This window comes from Miniopterus schreibersii (genome assembly GCF_964146895.1).
Source record: "Miniopterus schreibersii genome assembly, chromosome: 14".
In the NCBI taxonomy this organism is placed as follows: domain Eukaryota; kingdom Metazoa; phylum Chordata; class Mammalia; order Chiroptera; family Miniopteridae; genus Miniopterus; species Miniopterus schreibersii.
In genome coordinates this window covers 54,486,693-54,507,420 of record NC_138114.1, presented here as the reverse complement: position 1 = coordinate 54,507,420, position 20,728 = coordinate 54,486,693, and the positions used below count along the sequence as shown (strand labels likewise).

Sequence of the window (20,728 nt, the reverse complement as noted above, 5' to 3'; positions counted from 1 at the left end):
CATGGACTTTAATCATTTTATTCGCAAAAATAAAAAATGGTTTGCGCGACTCTCAAGGTCTATACAGAAGAGGCAACGTCTCGCCGTGCGCTGGGCGCGAGACCCACGGGCGGACGCGGCCCGCGCGTGGTTCCGACCGAGCGCACCTGCGCCGGTCGCCCCTGCAGCCCCCGCCTCCCGGCCTCCTCCGCGGAAGACTCCACTTCCCAGCATGCCCCGGGGTGGGGCCGGCCGGAAGGCCGCGTGCCCCGCGCGGGGCATGATGGGGGAGCTGGAGCTTTCCATCATGGCGGCTTCCATTTCGGGCTACACCTTCAGCGCTGTGTGTTTCCACAGCGCCAACAGCAACGCCGACCACGTAGGTGCCGGGCCCCCCGCCCCGGCCGCTGGGGCCTCGGGCCTCCGTCTCCGGCCCCGCCGGGACCACCTGCGGCTCGTCCCCGGGCTCCCGGGCCGGCCCGAGGAGCTGGCGACCCCGGCTGCCCCCGCCCCTGCCGGGGCTCCTTGGCCCCCGGGGATGGGCCCCCTCGCTCGGGGCCGCCCGGCCGCCCTGGGGCAGCGGCCTCCGGTGTAGCCGAGCTGGCCCGGCCGGCCGCCGGCGGTGTCCCGGGCGCCCGCCCCTCCCTGAGCGTCCGGCTTCCCGACTCGCGCTGGGGGCCCGGGGTCGGGGAGGAGCCCGGGGTCGGCCCCGCCCCGCCCGCTCGGCTCCCCGGGGGTCGCGGGGGGCGGCCGGCCGGGGCCGAAGCCGCGGCTGTCGCTGCTGGTACCTGTTGGCTGTGACCGCGCGTCCTCGCCTCCGTGGAGCACGGGGGTGGCGGCGGGACGGCCCGGGTGGGGCTTCTTGCCTAGAAGCCGCCGCCGTAGGTGCCTGGCGGAGTCGCCGTGAAACGGGGAAGTGACGGGGCGCGGCCACGGAGCGAGCGGAGCCCGTCAGCCTCGGCGTCTTTATGTGACAAGACGGTCTTTTCGTGGCGCGGACCTCTGCGTGGAAATTCTCTGTGAAACTAGATGGTGGTTGTTTTTGTTGTTTTGTTTTGTTTTTAATCTTTAAGGACGTGTTCCATTTGCCCACCAAACTGAGTTCTCTTACATGACGCTAAGAGTGGATTATTCAAATTCGGGAAATAAGCGGGGGGGGGGGGTCTCTGTGCGTGTCGTTACAAAGCAAAACGCTACGCCGCGGAAGGAGGCCCCGGGCTCCGGTGGGTGCCAGCGGCCGTGGCTTCCGTTAATAAAAACGGACAGAGAGGCGAGTCCATTAGCGAATTGGGTGGCGCTGGATTAATGCGCCTTTCACGTCTCCCGTGCCGACGGTAGAGTTGAAGGGTGAAGTCACGCGCAGCGGGAGTGTCCCCCGAGGCCTTTGCTACTGTAGCCAGCTGCCCCCGCGGCGCTCCCGGTGTCCGTGGAAGAGTTAGATACTGTGTCGGGATAGTTAGATACTGTGTCGGCGGCGCTTCCTGACCTCCCTTTGGGAGGGCCTAGGAGCAGCACAGTTCACGGGTAGGACAGGGTGGTTGTGAGTCAGCAGCTGCCTGTTGAAAAGGGGACGAGGGTTTTCTGCAGACGGCGGCGAGATGGCCACGTTACTCGGATCGTTGCTAATTTAACTTCAGAGACGCCTCTTTCCTATCTGCGCCGCGCGAGGTATGGTGGGTAGACTTCATGGAAGTTTTCACCAGTGACTGTATTGGATATGACCATACCTGTTTGTATTAACCTTGCCACAGTTATATATGTGGAATAAAATTATTTCAGTTTTACATATTTTAAACAAAACAAAACACAACAAACCAAGAATTTGCTTTTTGTAGGACATCCTTGTTTCGTCCAGGCAAGAAATCAGCTGGGGTTAGCAAGCGTTTTCTATAAATGGCCACACAGTAAATACTTTAGGCTTTGGGAGCCCTGTGGTCTCTGCAGCAACTACTGCACTCTGCTGTTGTAGGGAGAAAGCAGCTACAGACAGTACATAAGTTAGGGCGACTGTTGGGGCACGTTAGGGAGGCAACTGATTGGTGTCTCTCACATGGATGTTTCTCTCTCCTCTCTCCCCCTCATCCTGGGATGAGGGTTAACAAAAATTAATTGATTAATTAAGAAGCACTTTCACAGGACTGTTACACATTTATCTGCTGAGTCCCTAGAATCCCGGGCCAGCTTATCCGAGAGCAGCTAGTTGTGCATCGTGCTAGCTGCTTTATCCTTTTATCATGAGCAGTGCTTTTCACACAATGAAATAAGCCGTGTGCTGTTTCAGAAAAACAAGCTTGGGGTCCTTCTGCTTCCTGGGCCTTTTGACATTGGTTATTTATTTTCTTTAATTGTTTCTTTATTTTTCCATCACCATTTACCCCCATTCCTTCTTCCACCTCCACCCACCCCAACATTGGTTATTCTGCTCAGTAGGTTTAGGTGATGAATTCACTCTACTCAGTTTTACTCCAGAAAAACCAGGGAGACTTGAAGGGATTAAAATACGCTTCTTCTTGTATGGAACCCTTTTTCCAGACAATCCAGTTAATAGACAATCTCAGATTGCTTTACTCTTGTTGGTTTATAGAATAGCAGTTTGAATGCCAAGCTTATTTGGATTATTGTTAAAACTATTATATCGTAAATTTCTCTTAATTCCAATAAAAGTCATCTTTATTTTTAGTATACAACTATTTTCTTTTGCTACTTTTAGGAAGGATTTTTGCTGGGAGAAGTAAGACAAGAGGAAACCTTTAGCATCAGTGACTCACAAATCAGCAACACAGAATTTCTGCAAGTCATTGGTAAGTTTATCACTGACCTCAGAAACACTTTTTTTTGTAGATACACTGTTTATTTTTTGGCCCCTAACTGATTTTAATCTAAAAGATTACAAAAGTACGTAGACAACTGCTAAAATTGCAATGCCAGTTACTTGCACTTACAGACAACGTGAAATGTCTTATAGTCGGTGTAAACGTGTAGTGCGCAGCTGTAGATGTCGGTGTTCTATAATGCTGTCCCTTACCCACTAACTGATCTGGCTTTGAGTTTCTAGGTGCTATTGTACTCAATAGTCTCTTCAAAACCACGGTGAACCTTATGACTGCAAAACAGGCTGCCCTCGTTGCCAATATCGCCTCCTACAATGAAAGGATGTGCTATGCAGGTCCTTTCAGAAGGGTCTGGCGTAGTTCACACTTGTTTTCGTGAGATATTTGCTAAGTCGTACAACCTTTTGCGAAATAAGTCCGTCAGTTTGGGGGAGATTCTTGCTGTAGATGGAGTATTTGTAGATGCACCCACTGTCCTTGAGTTAGTCTCCTTTTCGTAAATAAGGGTCATAGTCCTGTTAGCTGCACCTCAGTATGACCAAACAGCATATCCTGACGCTCAGAAAAAGCAAGGCCATTTTATTCCTTTATGCAGGCACCGTTTGTCAAAGTGTGAGGCATGTGCGAGGCAATGAGAGGAATAGCCAGATACATTCCTGCCTCCAAGAGTGTGGGAGGATGAGCACAAGAGTGCCAGGCGGGGCGAGATGGTGCTGCAAGAAAGAGACAGGAAGTCCTGTGAACGGGGCGTGTTCGGAGGCAGCCAGTTGATGGTTCCCTTTCTCTCCCTTCCTCTCTCACACCCATAAAAATATATCCTCCGGTGAAGATTAAAAAAAAGAATGGTGCCCGGCCAGGCGTGGCTCAGCGGTTGAGGATCAGACCTAGGATCTAGGTGATCAGGGTTCGATTCCCGGGTTGTGGGCTCAGTCCCCAGTCGGGAGTGTGCAGAAGGCGGCCGATCAGTGACTCTCTCATCATTGATGTTTCTGTCTCTCCCCCTCTCCTTTCCTCTCTCTGAAATCAATAAAGATATATTTTTAAAAATAAAAATAAATGGTAAAGTAATTCAAATTCTATATCATAAGGTAGTGATTCTTTGATTCATAAATCTTCTGGTTCTTGCAGTAAATACCAGTTCCCTTGTATTGTAGGAATGGAGGAGTACCAGTCAACAGAGTCCTGGTTAATACAGTGCCATGACAACCATCTTTTGCTGTACTACCTTTAATTCATTGCTTATATTCAGTTCATTATTTGAAATGATTATGGATCATGGGCAGAGTGTTTGCAGTATTATCTTGATGTATTGCTATCTTTTTCTTTTAAAAATAAGTACATGTTATGGATTAAAGGCTTAAATCTAAGACCCGAAACCGTAAAACTCTCAGAAGAAAACATAGGCAGTAAACTCTTTGACATCACTCTTAGCAATATCTTTTTGGATATGTCTCCTCAGGCAAGGGCAACAAATGAAAAAATATAAACAAATGGGACTACATCAAAATAAAGGTTTTGAACAGCAAAGGAAGTTATCAATAAAACGAAAAGTCAACCTACTTTGAATAAAGAGAAGATATTCGTTAATGCTATAGACAATAGGGGTTAGTATCCAAAATATATAGAGAACTCATAACAATTCAACATTACAAAAAAACAAAAAACCCAAAAATCCAGTTAAAAATTGGGCAGAGGATCTGAGTAGACATTTTCTCCAAAGACGACATACAGATGCCATCAGACACATAAAAAGATGCTCACTAATTATTAGGAAAATGCAAATCAAAACCACAAAAATATCACGTCACACCTGTAAGAATGGCTGTTACCAAAAAGACAACAAAGAGCAAATGTTGGTGAGGATGTGGGGAAAGAGAACCCTCGTGCGCTGTAGGTTGGAATGTATATTATGGAAAACAGTATGGAGGGTCTTCAAAAATTGGAAGTATGCCCAGCCAGCATGGCTCAGTGGAGGGATGGGCAGAAAAGGGGGAGGGGATGGAGAAATGCAAGCTTCCAGTTATAAAATAAGTCATGGGGATGAAATGTACAGCATAGGGAATATAGTCATTAATATCATAATAACCATGTACTGTGAGAGATGGTTACTAGATTTGTTGTGATCACTTTGTAAGGTATATAAATGTTGAACCACTATGTAGTAAACCTGAAACTGATACAATACTGTACATCAACTGTACTTTCAAAGTGAATGAGTAACGTCCACATTAGAAAGTGTAAACCAGGGACTATGGAAAACCTGGACTGAAAGACCAAACATGAAGCAAGTGCCCTGGGTAGTTTCTGTAGCAATGTGTGAAGAAGTCCTGGCATAGCCTAACCTCCAGAGTGAGATGTTTTAAGTAAAATAAACGGACCAAATAGATTATTTGCTGAAAATGTGTGCATCCATGCACAGACATCTTTACCTGACTCTATACAATAAGGGGGACTTTATATAGAATATGACATTTGGAACATGAAGTATCTGTCTTGTTTGGAATACATATTAATTTTAAGCTGTGCTAACACTTGAAGCAGAGGCATTCTAGACAGCAGAAACGTTTCCTTAGTTAATGAGACGGCATAGTGGTGGCCACTGGAAAGAACGGAGGGGGGAGGGGAGGAGAGGAGAAGCAGAGCTGGGAAGATCAGCAGGAGCAACACCTCCCAGTGAGGGTTTGTAGGGACCTGTGCAGAGATGTCGTGCACACGTGACAAGGAGTCTACCGTGTGGATGCTCTGGAGACGTGTGGAAGTCTAGGGTCCCTGGCAAGGCTGCCCTGCCAAAGGTCCACCTACCAGCTGATGTGCCCCAATTTCATTCCCATCTGCAGCTTTATCATGTTGGAGACCATCACCTTTTTCTCCATGGAGCGCTTAGTTGGGTATTGCAAAAAGTCTTATAAGAGAAAGCTTTATCTTCTTTAGGAAATACCACACGATACCTAGAGCCCATCTCAGTGTACTTCTAATCCAGGTTGTAAATCATAAAAGAAGTCTGCTGGGAAGATTGATGACAGGAGGTGGACTCAGTTCAGCATTTACTCTAGGGATTTTCTTTTAAAAATATGTCTTTATTGATTTCAGGGAGAGGGAGATAGAAACATCAATGATGAGAGAGTCATTGATTGGCTGACTCCTGCACCACCAACCCCATATCCCCCACTGGGGATCGAGCCCGCAACCCTGGGCATGTGCCCTGACCAGGAATCGAACCGAGATCTCCGGGATCATAGGTCAATGCTCAACCGCTGAGCCACGCCCGCCTGGGCTAGGGATTTTCTTAAAATACTCTTTCTGTCAAATAGAAGATGCTTTTTTTCCCCCTTTTCCCTGGGGTAATGTTTTTGCTACAGATTTTTCACAGTCTAATTGCTTTACTAAAGTATCTCTGAAATAACGGGAAGGTACACTGTATCCCTATGGTGATAAAAGAAGGGCATGCTCTAGATGAGGCTTTCTTATTTGTATCACTACGTCAGCAGCCTGCTGGGCAGATGAACTTTTCTTTCCTGTGGAAGCATCGTGCCTGTGTTTTGGCAGCAGTAACAGCAGGATGGAGCCAATAGCCCCATGTCTTTTAGGGTTGTGGATTCTTTTTAACTGAGTTAAAATTGCAGCCTATAACTCTGGGCTGTGACATTTTAAAAAGCAGGGAGAGTCGCTGTCCAGGAGAATGTTATTATATTAGTAGGATTGAATGGCTGATTAGTCTCATGGTCTTATAAAGCAAACCAGACCCAAGCCCCCCATGAGCTTGAAGAAACTGTTCCCTTCAGTTAATCACAGCAGTCTTTTTACATCTGCCTTTTTAATAACAGTTTCCCTTGGTGCTGCCATTTTTGAAAGGGTTAACAGACTTCGAGTTTTCTCCCTTCCCCTTCAGAACACCTGGCCCACATTGTCATGATTTGTTAGCAGGTAATTGATGGTAGAGAGGTTAAGGCCCTCTCCCCAAGCTGTCCTCAGGACTCTCAGCCACCTGATTAAATGCTCCAGCCAGTGGTTCCGTTTCCCCTTATGCTTTACCCAGGTGAGACTGAGTAAGGTGCACTGGGGCGTCCTGCTCCCCAGTAAAAGCTTTGCGGTGTGTGCTCACCACACACGGACAGGGAGACAGGGCTGCTGCCTCCTGTTACATGGTTCTGAGCTGTCCCCAAGTTGAAATGTTAGGAACATACAGTGCTTCCCAGTGTACACATGGCACCTGTTTTAAAGAGGAAAAGTATCTGATTTGTTATTTTTTACCCCTCTCCTGAGGCTATTTTTTTCATTGGTTTTAGAGAGGAAGGGGGAGAGAGAGAGAGAAATATCGGTTGGTTGCCTCCCAGTGTACATGCCCCAACTAGGGATCGGACCCGCAACCTAGGTATGTGCCCTGACCAAGAATCAAACCTGCAGCCTTTTCAGTGTACAGTAGGACACTTAGCCAACTGAGCCACCCAGCTGGGCAAGAAACTATCCTTATTGTCTGAGATTTAAAATATATATATACCCTGGGCTATTTTATAGTTGCCTGTATTTTACATGATTAAGATGTATTTTCTCTTTTTAATTACAGAAATCCATAACCATCAGCCTTGCTCAAAACTTTTTAGGTAAGCCTCACCCTTTGTAGCTTTAGCTCTTACTAAAAGACTAATAGATTAAAAACTAGTGAATTTATGCCTGTAGTTGATTATGGCTAGAAAGTCACAAGTATAATTGAGGGCATGCAAATTCACTTATTTATGGAGTACCGCGTGCGTGCGTGTGTCTCTGTGTTAGGCTGGGGAAAGGAGAAGTGTAAGTCTTGTTAACCTCTCATACTTGAGGCCAAGTATGAATCTTGGCCTCAATGATTTAGAATGGAAGCCTTTCCACCAGCCTCCCTAAAAAGAGCTCCTCAAACATAGAAACGGAAGTTAATCAGGATCACATACAGATAAAATAATTTAAGGGTAAGGGAGAAAAAGGCCAGTACTTCCCACACACCAGACTTCTGCTCCTCAAGCCCCACCCAGGCCTCTGCCTTCTTTCTGAGCTCCCAGTTCTACCTGCGGCTGTATGCAGATGTTATCTCTGTTTCTTAAATTCCCCGAGGCCTATTCTCTTACCTTTCCAGAAGCCAGGCAGTGCTGCTCACACTGTTCAGTTCAGGGTTTCTGGTCACACTTCCTTCTTGAAATGCCTGCCAGCTCCTTGCACCTAGCCGTCCTGCTGTGCCCTCCCTGCAGCTCTCACCCTGACCACGCTCTGTTCTCAACTGGCCCAGACACCAGCCCCCTTGCACCGAGAGCCCCTAGGGACTTATATGGTGTTCACCTCCCCCCCCCAACACACACACACACCCCTTCTCACTCTCAGTTTTGTCTTCATGGGAGATGGCTACCTGTGGACAAGGCCTCAGAAGAGCCAAGGAGCTCATCTGTTCTAGATTTATGCGGAACTGATAGGGGTGGGAAACAAGACAAGCAACCAGCAGTTCATTTGAGAAGAATCTCAGAGCAGATGAAATTATTCCAGCCCTGTCCACATGGTGCCTCTGTCTGGTCCATGCAAGTGCCAGTGCAGTCCTGACTGTCTAGAGCTGTTCTGGTGTCCCTGCCTTGCCCTCTGAGGAATTCCTTAAAACACTGTCAGCAAATGCAGAGCAGAACAAGAATTTCCCTCAGTGTAGATCATAGACTTGTAGTCCTTAGAGCTGAAAGGAACCTTAGAGATCATCTGTCTACGCCAAGCTCTATTTTGCAGAAAAGGAAATGGGGGCAGATAGCTTAAGAGACGTGCTCAAGATCATATAGTGAGAAGCAGCACTGAGCTGGAGCTGAACTCTCCTGACTCCCAGTTCAGGGTTTTTACTAGATCTTGAACGACTTCCTACCTTATGAGGCCTGGGCTTGTTGTGGTGGGAGGAGGGGCAGAAGGACCGCATTCCTAAAACCGAGACCGGTGGTAGAAAAGCCCACAAGTCATTGTGCTGTGCTGCTCAGCCCAGGATCCTGGGCAGGTTGGTCTGTTTTAAGGGCAGGTGAATTTGATTTGAAGCTAGCCAGACCCAGCTTCACAACCCCAGCTCTCCAGCTCCCAGCTTTGTGATCTGGGGCAAATCACTTAGCTTCAGCATCTGTATCTACCAAAACAGGAGTAAAACTTGTTGACTTGTTGGGCTAAACTAATACCTCCCAGTATTGAGGCAAGAATGAAGTAAAACAACATGAGAAAGCGTGCAGCTGAGTTTCTGGTTAAGCATCAGCAAGTGTTCATTTCCCTTCCTCATTTATCAGAAAGTGAGCCCTACATTCTTTCCTTTTTATAAGTAATTGATACTTAGAAACAAGGAAAAGATGTCACAGCCACTTGAAACCATATATTTTATACTTAGTTGCTATCAGCACCTCCCACATGTGGAAGTAATACCTCTTGAATGTAGCAGCCTCTTGAGTAGTCTTTGATGCAGAAGATACCTCACATCGGTAAAGCATTTCGATTGATTTCTCTTTACATATCTACTGAAGACAGTTCTATCTTTATTACCAAGATAGATTTGGGGTAGATGACCCATAGACACATGTAGCTGAGCATATCCATGTCACAGCACCATGTGGTTTTAACACAATGTGTTTTTCTCTTGTAAAAATAACAGTTTTTATGACTATGCAAGCAAAGTGAACGAAGAGAGTTTGGACAGGATTCTCAAAGATCGGAGAAAGGTATGCTGCATTTGTTGCCATTCTGATTTGGAAATCACTCCTTATCTCATCAGCGAAGCTTAAAACCAGAGGGTGTGGAATGAACAGTGAGCTGGATGTTAATATATGTGAGGTCTGTTACCTTGAGTAAATTTTAAAGGGAAGTTACAGATTCGAGACAGTGTTTACAATGTGTCAATAGAAGTTTAGATATTTATAGTGTGACTCTATTATGTAAAAATCAGAAAAAGTGAACTATAATCCAAAAATCAATAATAGTTGAGTCTGGATGGTGTTGTCTTTCTACATTATAGTTTAAAAAATAATTTTGTGAATATTTAATATGCATATATTAAGCTTATAATTTTTACCTTGGTATATAAATTCCAGCAAAATTAGATTAAACCATCACTTCAGGGAAAAAGCACCAATAAAAAGTTTTCAGCTTGTTAAACAGAGAACAGAGTGCCTTTGTTTAGAAACATGTATTGCAGAAAGCTTTTTTAAAAGACTGCCTGTGGATAAAACCATGTGTGGGACCTGGTCCCTGAGGCGTCTGAGGACGAACGAGCCTAGGAGGTGGGGCAGCGAGTTGTCTGTGACCAGCCTGGTCCCAGTGCCTCTGAGGCAGGTAAGGGAGCAGGAGAGTGGGAGGTGTGGGGACAGGTCGGAAGAAAGGACAGATGGCTCTCTGAGTGACAACAGGCTCAGGAGGTGCTGTGTCCGCAGAGCCTGACCCAGTCGCATCCCCCCCCAAGGGAGTGGCAGCTGCAAGGCATCGTGGGCCAGCTCCCGCCTTCGGTGACTTCCCAGAGGCACACGTTCCGGAACCTCAGTCCCTCTGCATTCCACTTAGTTTCGTATCGAGACAGTGACTCATACTTTCTAGAACTAAAATTTCTTCCATCACAATTCTTACTGGAGCACAGTTTTCTAGAGCGCTCGCTATGTACTAAAAGTTCCAGAGTATTTTCTTTTAAACAGATGAAAAAACTTAAAGTGAGAAAAAGGAATAAAGATTATCAGGAGGAAATTCACAAAAGAAAACCCCCACAAATGGCCAAGAAATAAATGGAAAGATGGCTAACCTCTGAGGAAACGCAAATTGAAACAGTGTGACACAGCCCTCGCCGGGCGGCTCGGTTATTTGGAGCGTTGTCCCGTACACCGAAAGGTTGGGGGTTCGACTCCCAGAGCGCATGCCCAGGTTTTGGGTTAGGTGCCCGGTGAGGCACTTATGGGAGGCAGCAGATCAGTGTTTCTCTCACATTGATGTTTCTCTCCCTTCCTCTCTAAAATCAGTCGACATCCTCGAGTGAAGATAGGGGAAAAAAGAAACAACGTGACACTATTTTTTGCCCATCAGATTGGCAGCGCATGAAAGGATCGCTAGCATCCAGCGCTGGCAGGGCTGTGGGGCACCGGTGCTGTAGTCGGTGGGAATGTAAGTTGATACAGACATTTAGGAGGAGAGTGTTGCAATACAGTTTTAGATACACAGTGTCGCCTCTAGGAATCTGGCCCAAGTAAGTTCTAGCATCTAGGCACGAAGATACGAAAACTGGCATCACTGACCACTTCGGCTCTGGGCCAGGCCACGTGCTGAGACTTCCAGGCAGTGACACAAATCCCTGCAGCAGCCTCAGGTCAAGTGCTGTTACTGTCATTCCTATTTTTTATTTTTATTTTTATTTTTTACTTTTTTGTGATCACCTTGTGTGACTGATGTCGAATTTTGAAGTTAATAGGTGCAGTGGGAAAGGACAGGGTCCAGACAATGGCCCTTGCTCACTAGCTCCGTGACTTCGGACAGAGCATCTCTATGAGATTTATGCTTCGGAAGTGGGTGGGTTTTCTTTCTTTCTTTCTTTTTTTTTTTTTTTTAATATAACTTTATTGATTTCAGAGAGAGGAAGGGAGAGGGAGAGATATAGAAACATCAATGATGAGAGTCATTGATCAGCTGCCTCCTGCACACCCGCTGCTGGGGATCGAGCCCAAAACCCAGGCCTGTGCCCTGACTGGGAATCGAACCTCGATCTCTCCTGGATCCTAGGCCGATGCTCAACCACTCAGCCATGCCCAGCTGGGTTGGGTTTTCTTTTTATTTAAAGAATATCAGAACTAATTGCTTTAATAACATTTGAAGTCATACTTTGTGCTTAGTGGTACTACTTGAGGTGGGCTCTGTTTGTTTCCTGGAGTTCTTTGCAGTGGTATGAACTCAGTAGAGAAATAGTACTCACCTCCCAGGGTTGTTGCCATAATTAATTAAAATATCCGTAACATCATTGGCTGGGGGCCCGGCACAGGGGCTCAGCAAAGCATGGTTCACTTGCTTCTGACATGAAAGTGGCAAGATTTAATCTAGACTTACTGTTAACTTTCATATGACAGCATTTTAAACTACCTTTATATCTTAAAACAGGATTTTCACTGAGAGTTTATTTCAAAGAAAGAAGCTATATGAAGTTTATTCTTCTAATAAAGAATTAAATTAAATTTATTGTCTCGACAGCAAGAAACTTATCTGAAATTCAGAATCCTGGCTCTACCTGCAGAGGTTCAGATTCTGCAGGTTTGGGTGGGGCCCAGGACCATGTTAGCAAGCTCCCAGGTGTCCCATAGCTCACCTGTCTTCCAGATGTCCTGCAGCTCACATTAGGAGAACTAGCCTTCCAGAGAACATATTAGTTTAATTCACTTGGCCAGCTTAGTTAACCGATCGTTAGAGCTGACAAAGCTAAACTGTAAGAATCGTTGCACTGAGGTATAATTGCCATACAGTAAACTGCACATACTTACAGTAAGCACTTTGGTACATTTTGATACGTGTATACACCTATGAAACCATTATCATCAGAAGCTAATGCCATGTCTGTTACTGCAAACCTCCTTGGGCCCTTTTCTGATCCCTCCTTCCCACCCCACCTCCACCCCAGTCCACCACTGATCTGCTGCATCTGTTTCATGTCACTAGAGATTGGTTTTCATTTTCTAGAATTTTACATGAATAGAATCCTATGGTTTTATTTTTTTGGTCTGGCTTCTTTCACTTGGCATAATTATTTTGGAATTTATCTGTGTTGTATATATCAGTTTGTTTTTATTACTGAGTAGGCATCCAGTGTGTAGCTGTAACACAGTTTGTTTACCCTGTGGATGGACAGCTGGGTCGTTTTCATTTTTGTGCAATCGCACAGAGCTGCGTTGAACGTTTGTGTACAGGTGTTTGTGTGGACACATTCAGAGCTAAATTAGTAAGATTTCCTCCTGTTTTCTGTTGTAGAAAGTCATCGGGTGGTACAGGTTCCGGCGAAACACACAGCAGCAGATGTCCTACAGAGAGCAGGTCCTCCATAAGCAGCTGACCCGTGTCCTGGGGGTGCCTGACCTTGTCTTCCTCCTCTTCAGCTTCATCTCCACCGCCAACAGCTCCACGCATGCTTTAGAGTATGTCCTCTTCAGACCGAATCGGAGGTAAGGAAAGTGTCCCGCCAGCCTCACGTGGTCATCAAAAAGGTGCTGCTGTACGTCATGGATATTTGTGACTTTGAAACGTGCATTTTATAGCATCTTTAAAGAAACCCTTTCATAATTCTCCTTTAGCTAGTTGTCTTTGTACTTAGAGAAGACGTTTTTCTCTCAGTTAGTTGTAGAAATTAAAATTGTTTTTGAATCAAGAAGCATCAGAAAGACATGTTATTTATGCCTAAATTCTTATGGACTAAACAGCTGGATATCATCATTTATTCGCCATAACCCACTATGTGGAAATACGGTTTCATTGCTCGGGAAGTCTGATTGTAATTGTGAAGCACAGGTTTCAAAGACAGACTGTAAAATTGACCCACCTGCTGGCTAACGAGGGTGTTGCATTGTGAACATTTTAAGCAAAAAAAAGAAAAGTGATCATAAATCCTGGTATCTGTTGTAAACAACAGAAAGGTTTCTCTCTGGAAATTCACATGTAGTAGAGTGAGTTTCATTGACAGCAGTGAACGTGATTAGTGTTAAATAGCCATTTGCAAGGTTACATGAATGTACAGTAGTGTTTCTTGAGCACTCACATCCTCCTCGGCACCTGCCAGTCCCATTCTTCAGTCAGCAGTGCTGTTGACGGGATCTCTCAATCTCCCCACAGGTATAATCAGAGGATATCCCTCGCTATTCCCAACCTGGGCAACACCAGCCAGCAGGAGTATAAAGTGTCTTCAGTGCCAAACACTTCTCAGAGTTATGCCAAAGTTATTAAAGAGCACGGGTAAGTGGGCAGGTCAAGGGCAAGGTCTTCCTTCTCTTTTGTTAAGATTTAAAAGGTTTATGGAGATAAAAACAGTTTATGGAGAAATATGCAATCACGTTTGATATGATTGAAACTGAAAAATGCAGTGAGGTAATTTTCTGGTCTTGACCACCACCACTACATATCAAAATGTTATTCTTATTGGAAAGATAATTTACTTTTACCATTACCTTTTTATCATTTGCAACAATTGTTTTTGTAATTGATATAAAGTTTCCTCTAGAGTATTTTTCTTCTATAATCTAGTAATGTGACACCATTGCTGGGACCTGTCACCTTGGCGTTGCAGCATTTAAGACTAGGTGAAGGTAGAGAGGGATAGGCAAGTGCCTTGCATGCTCATAGCAGCTGTAATCTCTGTGACACCTTTGTTTTCTAGGACTGACTTCTTCGACAAGGATGGAGTAATGAAAGACATCAGGGCGATCTATCAGGTTTATAATGCACTTCAGGAGAAAGTGCAGGTAACTGATTTATTTCCTAGTTTAATCTTACTTGTATTACCCAAATGCTTTTAGTTTTACTTTAATTTTTAATACTCTTCCAACTGAGACGTGAGTTGTGGTCCGCACGTCAGAATGTACTTTCCCAAAGTAGTATCGGAGGTGGAGTGGTTGCCATGGCAGCATGCAGAGGCCTGTCTCCTCTCCATGCCTGCTCTGGAGACTCGAGCACAGTATTAGTATCATTACTTTCAGTGCTGTGAACCATTTATAGCAGAGTTTTCTAGGGAAATGTGTCCGTATTTAAAGCAAGGTTGCTGAGAACACAGCTGTCTCATCAGGTGTACGCTGGGTAGAAACACCACCAAACTCAGGACAGCCTGCCTCCTCTCCTCTCACTCCCTCACTCTGCCCCGGTGCCGCCATTGGGTGAGAGGATCACAGTGGAACCTGTTCATTCCTAGTCATTCATGCAACAAATATTTATGTAAACAGCTCCTACAAGCCAAACACTGACCTAGGTGCTAACAGTAGTTTCCCACGTTCTTTTATCACCCCTGATGCGTTCTTAGGAGTAATTTTCTCTAAAACCTAAGAACAAAAGAGGCTTTGAGGCCAAGGAGGAAGGTGGTGGAGCTGACAGAGCCCTCCCAGGACCGGGAAGCCCCACTTTGGGAAAGAAGCCCAGGAAAGCCACTGAGGAAGAGGAAGCAGACCGAGTTCAGCCGGGCAAAACGACCGCACCCAGCGGGCAGCGTCCCATGTCAGGGTCCCAGTTAGGATCACGGTACCCCTGGCAGCAGAGGGAGCCTTATACAGGCTCGCTGGTCACTGGCCTACTTTCTGTGCACTCTGGTATTTCTGCTGTGGAGGGAACATGCGGTGAAAAGCAGCTTTGTCCTGAATTTATGACCAGGCTGTTTTTAGACATCAGCACTGTGGCTGCTCTGCATGTCGGTGCCAGTTGCGTGAGGGCCGCCCTGAAAGCACCAGTATCACACAGAGTGCCTGGTGGGGATGTTTAATTACACAGATGCACCTCAAATGTTGTCTCTTGTTAACCTATTTCCTATTTCAGCTCTCCCTAATTATGAATATTTTCTGTTAAGTGAATCTTTTTTTATGTCCTCTGATTTGTGATTGTTGGTTATAAATAAAAGTTAAAAGCATCTTACTCCCGTCTTTTGTTCATCCTTTGACTGGAGTCAGAAAGCCTGTTTTCATTTCAATAAAAATGAATAATCTAGGAAAAATATAAATCTTTCCCAGCTTCCCCTTATTTTTCAAGAATTTATAAGCTAAACAGCGTGGTAATCTTAACAGTCAGTGACTGGGGGTGCTGGTCTCTGGGGCCTCCTGGGTTGCTCTGCCTTCCGTGTGAAGGCGCCTGGGCTCCGGGGCGGCCGTGAAGCTGCGCTCATGGTGCCTCGTGCGCGGATGGACGCTGACTGCTCGTTGCCGTTTCCCCCCAGGCAGTGTGTGCAGACGTGGAGAAGAGCGAGCGCGTTGTTGAGTCTTGTGAGGCGGAAGTGAACAAACTGCGAAGACAAGTCACTCAGAGGAGAAACGAGAGGGAGCAAGAAAGAAGTGAGTGTCGCGTTACCTCCACTGCTCGGCGCCGGAGTGCCCGGTCCCTCCGGGAAAGGGTGCAGTGAGCCACCTAAGCGCCCCTGCTCGCACTAAGCCCCAGGGCTGTTTGGGAGCAGGCGCCCCCTTCCTTCGAGCTTTCTCAGAAGAGAAGCGCTGTTTCTGTGGTACCTTCTCGAGTCTGATGCTGGAAGGAACGGGACCCCAGGTAGAATGGCTGCCACAAGTTAGATAGTCCTGAGAGGAGACTGGCTGACCTGTGCACGTGTTGGCTGCCGCAGCCTGTCTGCAATGGGTGTGAAGGAACCCTGGCCCGTCCAGCACGGCCCTATGCTCACTGCAGCCGCATCCAGGCACCACTTAAAATGCTTTTAAGTTGACATTTGGCTCGTAGTCAGGGTCACAGCAAAGGCTATAAAAGTTTGTTTATTGGTAGCCGTGGACGATGGATACCTTTACGCTAAAGAACCAGCTGGTCGATTGGGAATTAGGCCCAAGAATCTCTTAATCCCAGCCTAGTGACAGACATGCTTGCTGTAAAGCCACCAGATTTAACGTTTGTCAGTAAGATTTGTAAAATGTGTGGCATACGATATCACGTGTAAGAGAGAAGGGTGTGGCTAACCTTTTCTAATTTAATAAAATATTTGCAAGCCAATTAAAATGTAACATATTTCCAAGTAAATGACTGGTTCATGTCTACTGTTAGTTTTCTAGGAGTAGTCAGAAAGGCAGACAGGGATCTGCGCACAAGAATGTTAACCACAACTTTGTAATTCTAAACTCCGGAGACACCCATTCAGATGGTTGAACCAGCAGCAGTAGAACAGTGAATAAACGTTGGTATGTCTGTCTGTGCACTGGACCATTGGACAGCCAGCGAAGTGAATTTTAATGACGTGGGATAAAGCCCAGTATATGACCTTAAGCAAGAACATAGGGTGTGAGGTGACGTAAATGTGGCCTTTGCTGTGTGTGAAACATACACACAAAACACGCAAACTGCACAAGAGCGGAGCTCAGGAAATGGGGGGGGGCTGACACCTAAGGTTTACATTTTTTTAACCCAAATCTTGTGGTCTTTTCACCAAAATTCTAAGCGTTACCTGGGTGATAGAATTGTGGGCAATTTTAATTTTCTTTTTTTCTAAATTTTGTGAAAGTATCATTTTCATAATATAAAAATGTACTTTAAAAAACTTAAAGGCTATAGACTCAGGTATGGGGCTGTTTCAGAACATTCATTAAAACGTAGAAAAATTATGGCCTAATACCTGGAAAAACTGGCCCTTCGACGTTTAGGGAGAAGGTGGTGTATCCGTGTATTGTGACAGGTGGTTGTAAAGATGTGAGCTTGGCTCTGGGTGGGTGGCTCCGTTGGTTAGAGTTGTGGTTCCAGGGCACATACAAGAATCAGCCACTGAATGCATGAAATAAGTGGAACAGCAAATTGATGTTTGTTTCTCTCTCTTTCCCCCTTCCTCTAAAAATCAATTAAAAAAAAAAAAAAGTATGTTTTTTTGATGTGAGGTTTGTCAAGGAAAAAACTCACATTCAGATGACTGCCGAGGTGGTAAGGGCTATTTTCTTAGCCTCTGTCCCCCAGTCTTGATCACGGTCAGCAGGTGAGGGCCCTAGGATTTGGGTTAAAGACCTGCACTGGGAGTGTCATGCCCACTTCTAGCTGTTTCTTTCGTGAAGTCACTTCACCTTTTGAACTCTGGCTTTTTGCCTGTGTCATAGAAACAATATCAACAGTGATGAGAGTACTTCAGAAGGCTGTTTTGAAGTTTCAATGAATTAATGTGTAGAAAAGTATTTTGTAAATTATGAAGTACTATGCAAATGTAGAACAATTAACAGTAATAATCAGTTTCACTGCTTTGTTGCTATTTTCCAGAATGTTCAGGTTGAGCTTGATGCACTGAGATGCACAGCTGGGAAAATAGACAGTGTTACAGTTTCTTCCCTTTTTTTCCCAGGGTTGCAGCAGGCGATGGTAAGCAGACAGGTGCCATCTGAAAGTCTGGAGCCGGCGCTCAGCCCTCGGACGCCCTATTCTGGGTTTGCCGCTGAAGGTAGAAGTTCACTGGGAGATGCAGAGGCCTCTGACCCCCCTCCCCCTTATTCTGATTTCCACCCAAACAATCAAGAAAGTACTCTGAGCCATTCTCGCATGGAAACAAGTGTCTTTATGCCTCGACCGCAAGCCGTGGGCTCTTCCAGTTACGCCTCTAGCAGTGCCGGACTGAAGTACCCTGGAAGTGGAGCAGACCTTCCTCCCTCCCAGAGAGCAGCTGGAGACAGTGTGGAGGAGTCAGACGACAGCGAGTGTGAGAATCTGATGGACCCCACACAGCCCTCTCACAGCGAACACTCACAGTCCAGGGATCCCCGGCCCCTGACACACCCTGACGGGGGCTCCCGGAACACGCAGACCTCCCAGATTTAATGGAACGAAAGAGCTCTCCACTTAGCACTGTTTTCTTAATCACATATTGAGAGATTGTTTTGAGGACTCAGTCTGGAGGGAGAACTACTTTCTTAGAGTCCTGGGCTCCCAAGGGAGTCCTGGGCACAGAACTGGCAGGGGCCTCGCATCCACAGGGCCTCGCCCACAGGCGCCGTGGGCAGGTGTCAAGACAGAATCATTAAGATAATCAAATTGTCCTAATTCTGGTGCGATTCATGGATATACTGGTAAATTTAGGCAAAAAGAAACTTATCAGCATAGTTTCTGTTCTTTAAATGAATTGGAAATCAGAGACTAAGCACAATTAGTCTATAATGTTCTGTAAATCAAAGCTTACCTCTTGCACTATCATGCCTTGAAATTTACTTTCTCAAAGGGAAGCGAGTTCAGCAGCAGCCTTCAAAGAACCTTCTTTCTATGACGAGCCAAACTCATCTTTGCCAGGAAAGAAATTTTGATAATTCCAAGCAGCCTGATTGGAACAAATCGGATGTACCTTCTCTTGTCTGCATGACTTTGTAAGATTGAAAGAGAGGGCTTTGTTTAACTTTTTCTACTAGCCTGATACGTATTGTCACTTAAAATGGTTGCCTTTAAAAAATGTAGAAATACTAATTACCAGTAAGTAATCACCCAAATAAGTGTGTCATAAAATAAACTACTTGCTTTTCTCTTGTGGAATCACAGTGACTGCTGTGTTGCACTAGCCACATTGACGTCTCTGTTCTGGAGTCTGAATGAAGGACACTGCAGTGGGCCGAGGAAGGAGTCTGTTGCAGGCCCGAGTTTCATGGCCACAGACTCTGGACACAGTACACTCAGCCGTGTCACACAGAAGGGACGTGACTCACTTAGGTTGTCTGGTAAATCCCAGAGCTAGTTTCATTTGTGAAGGAACAACATTCAATGAGCTGTTTGAGAACCTTGGTGAATAAAGATTTATTTTAAGTCTGAATAACCATCCTTTTTTTTTCAGCTGCCATCCTGAAGATGATTGTGGAAGGTGTAGACTTCCTGTTAGGACGCACCTATTTTTTATTTAATTTCTGCTTGTTTTCTACTTTTGCCCAGAATGTGTGAAACCACTAAAGACATTCATGAGCATTTCAGGCTCCTGGTCTGGGATTGACAAGACCCACCGTTGATGACGAGGTCAGCCCAGGAACTTGACGCTCTGGGGCAGAACTGCCCTTCCTTTGGACCAGTCAGGACCTGGGAGAGTAAGGAAGGGGTCAGAGAGGCTTAAAGTCCACGTGTTGACAAGTAGTCTCGTGTAGGAGTGATGCTGACTCGGTGAGCTCCAGTTCCAGTGCTGAGTTAGACAGTGTGGACTGAAAGATGCTGAAACCCCCTTCTCCCGGTGTCCCTTCTCGGTCTGGGTTACACTGCCTCCTGGTTTTGTGGCCTCCAACCGCTGCCCTTTGGTTTGAAATGTCACAGGTGTATCTGGTTTTATCAGCTCCCTACCAGCGGCATCAGCGGCGTTGAGAATTTAATTTAATTTTTTAAGTGCCATTGCCATCTCTGTTCATGTTTTGACATCCAGGAATATGTTTTTATTTTATGCCATACTGAAAACCTACAGTGTGTATCTGACAAAGCAGTTAAATGTGACAATAAAAGCTTATTTAATCATGGCACCACTGTCTTAATGTTTGTTTCAGCACCTGACATGGTCTTGCCTTGGTTTACCCATCCTGGCAGTTCTTAGTAGACTTACTACAGTTTTCTAAGGGGGATAAAAACTCATCTCCACATAGATTTTTCTTGTGAGAATGGTTTCAGGGAAAATCCAAGAACACAACTTACTAAAGTGTCTCTGCTGGTTTCAAGGAGAATGTGTTGAGCATCAAGTTGCTGGGAGAGCTGGGTATCGATGGAGGAAAAAACTGAACCTTAGGAAGTTCCCAAAAGGCTCCTTTCATGTAAGAACTTGTCTTGTTGAAGACCCCTTAGCCTGCGTCGCCTAACGATTGAGATGTGGGAGTTCTCAGGAATGTCGGAATCGCCGTGGAAGGTCTGCTGGCTCACGTGCAGCCTGGCTTCCCTGGGAGCCATTCCAGCTGAGTGATGTAGCTCTTCCAAAACCCAAGGTGATGGTCTGTTCGCAGCAGGATTTTAAAATGTGGATTGTAGCCGTTTAAGGTTCCAAGCTTCCTCTCTTTGGAAGAAGGAGGTTGGATCCTCTTAGCTTGGAAGCCAGGACGTGCTTAATGACTTGTTGTGATTGGCTTTGTCGGAGCAGGATCAAAACATAAAAATGGAAATCTCATCCCCAAACATCCAGACCCCGAGGATGTAGATTTTAAAATTCCAGACACGGGGTGGGGGGGGGGGGCACTGTGCTTTAAAAAAAGATTTAAATGGACAGACTGTGAATCTATATTTTAAGGCGATGGTCTCGGGGGATGTAATGTAAAAACACAATAGAAAGA

At 45.7% G+C, this 20,728-nt stretch overlaps 1 protein-coding gene across 1 annotated transcript; it reads left to right on the top strand.

Moving 5' to 3' along the window:
• The first annotated feature begins 244 nt into the window (after positions 1-244).
• On the top strand, positions 245-19,931 carry ABRAXAS2 (abraxas 2, BRISC complex subunit). Its single transcript, XM_081158737.1, has 9 exons — positions 245-358; positions 2,690-2,780; positions 7,375-7,411; positions 9,439-9,505; positions 12,774-12,964; positions 13,629-13,748; positions 14,170-14,254; positions 15,706-15,820; positions 17,803-19,931. The coding sequence occupies exons 1-9, from the start codon at positions 260-262 to the stop codon at positions 18,270-18,272; spliced, it is 1,275 nt and encodes a 424-aa protein (XP_081014863.1). The 5' UTR covers positions 245-259; the 3' UTR covers positions 18,273-19,931.
• Positions 19,932-20,728: the final 797 nt, after the last annotated feature.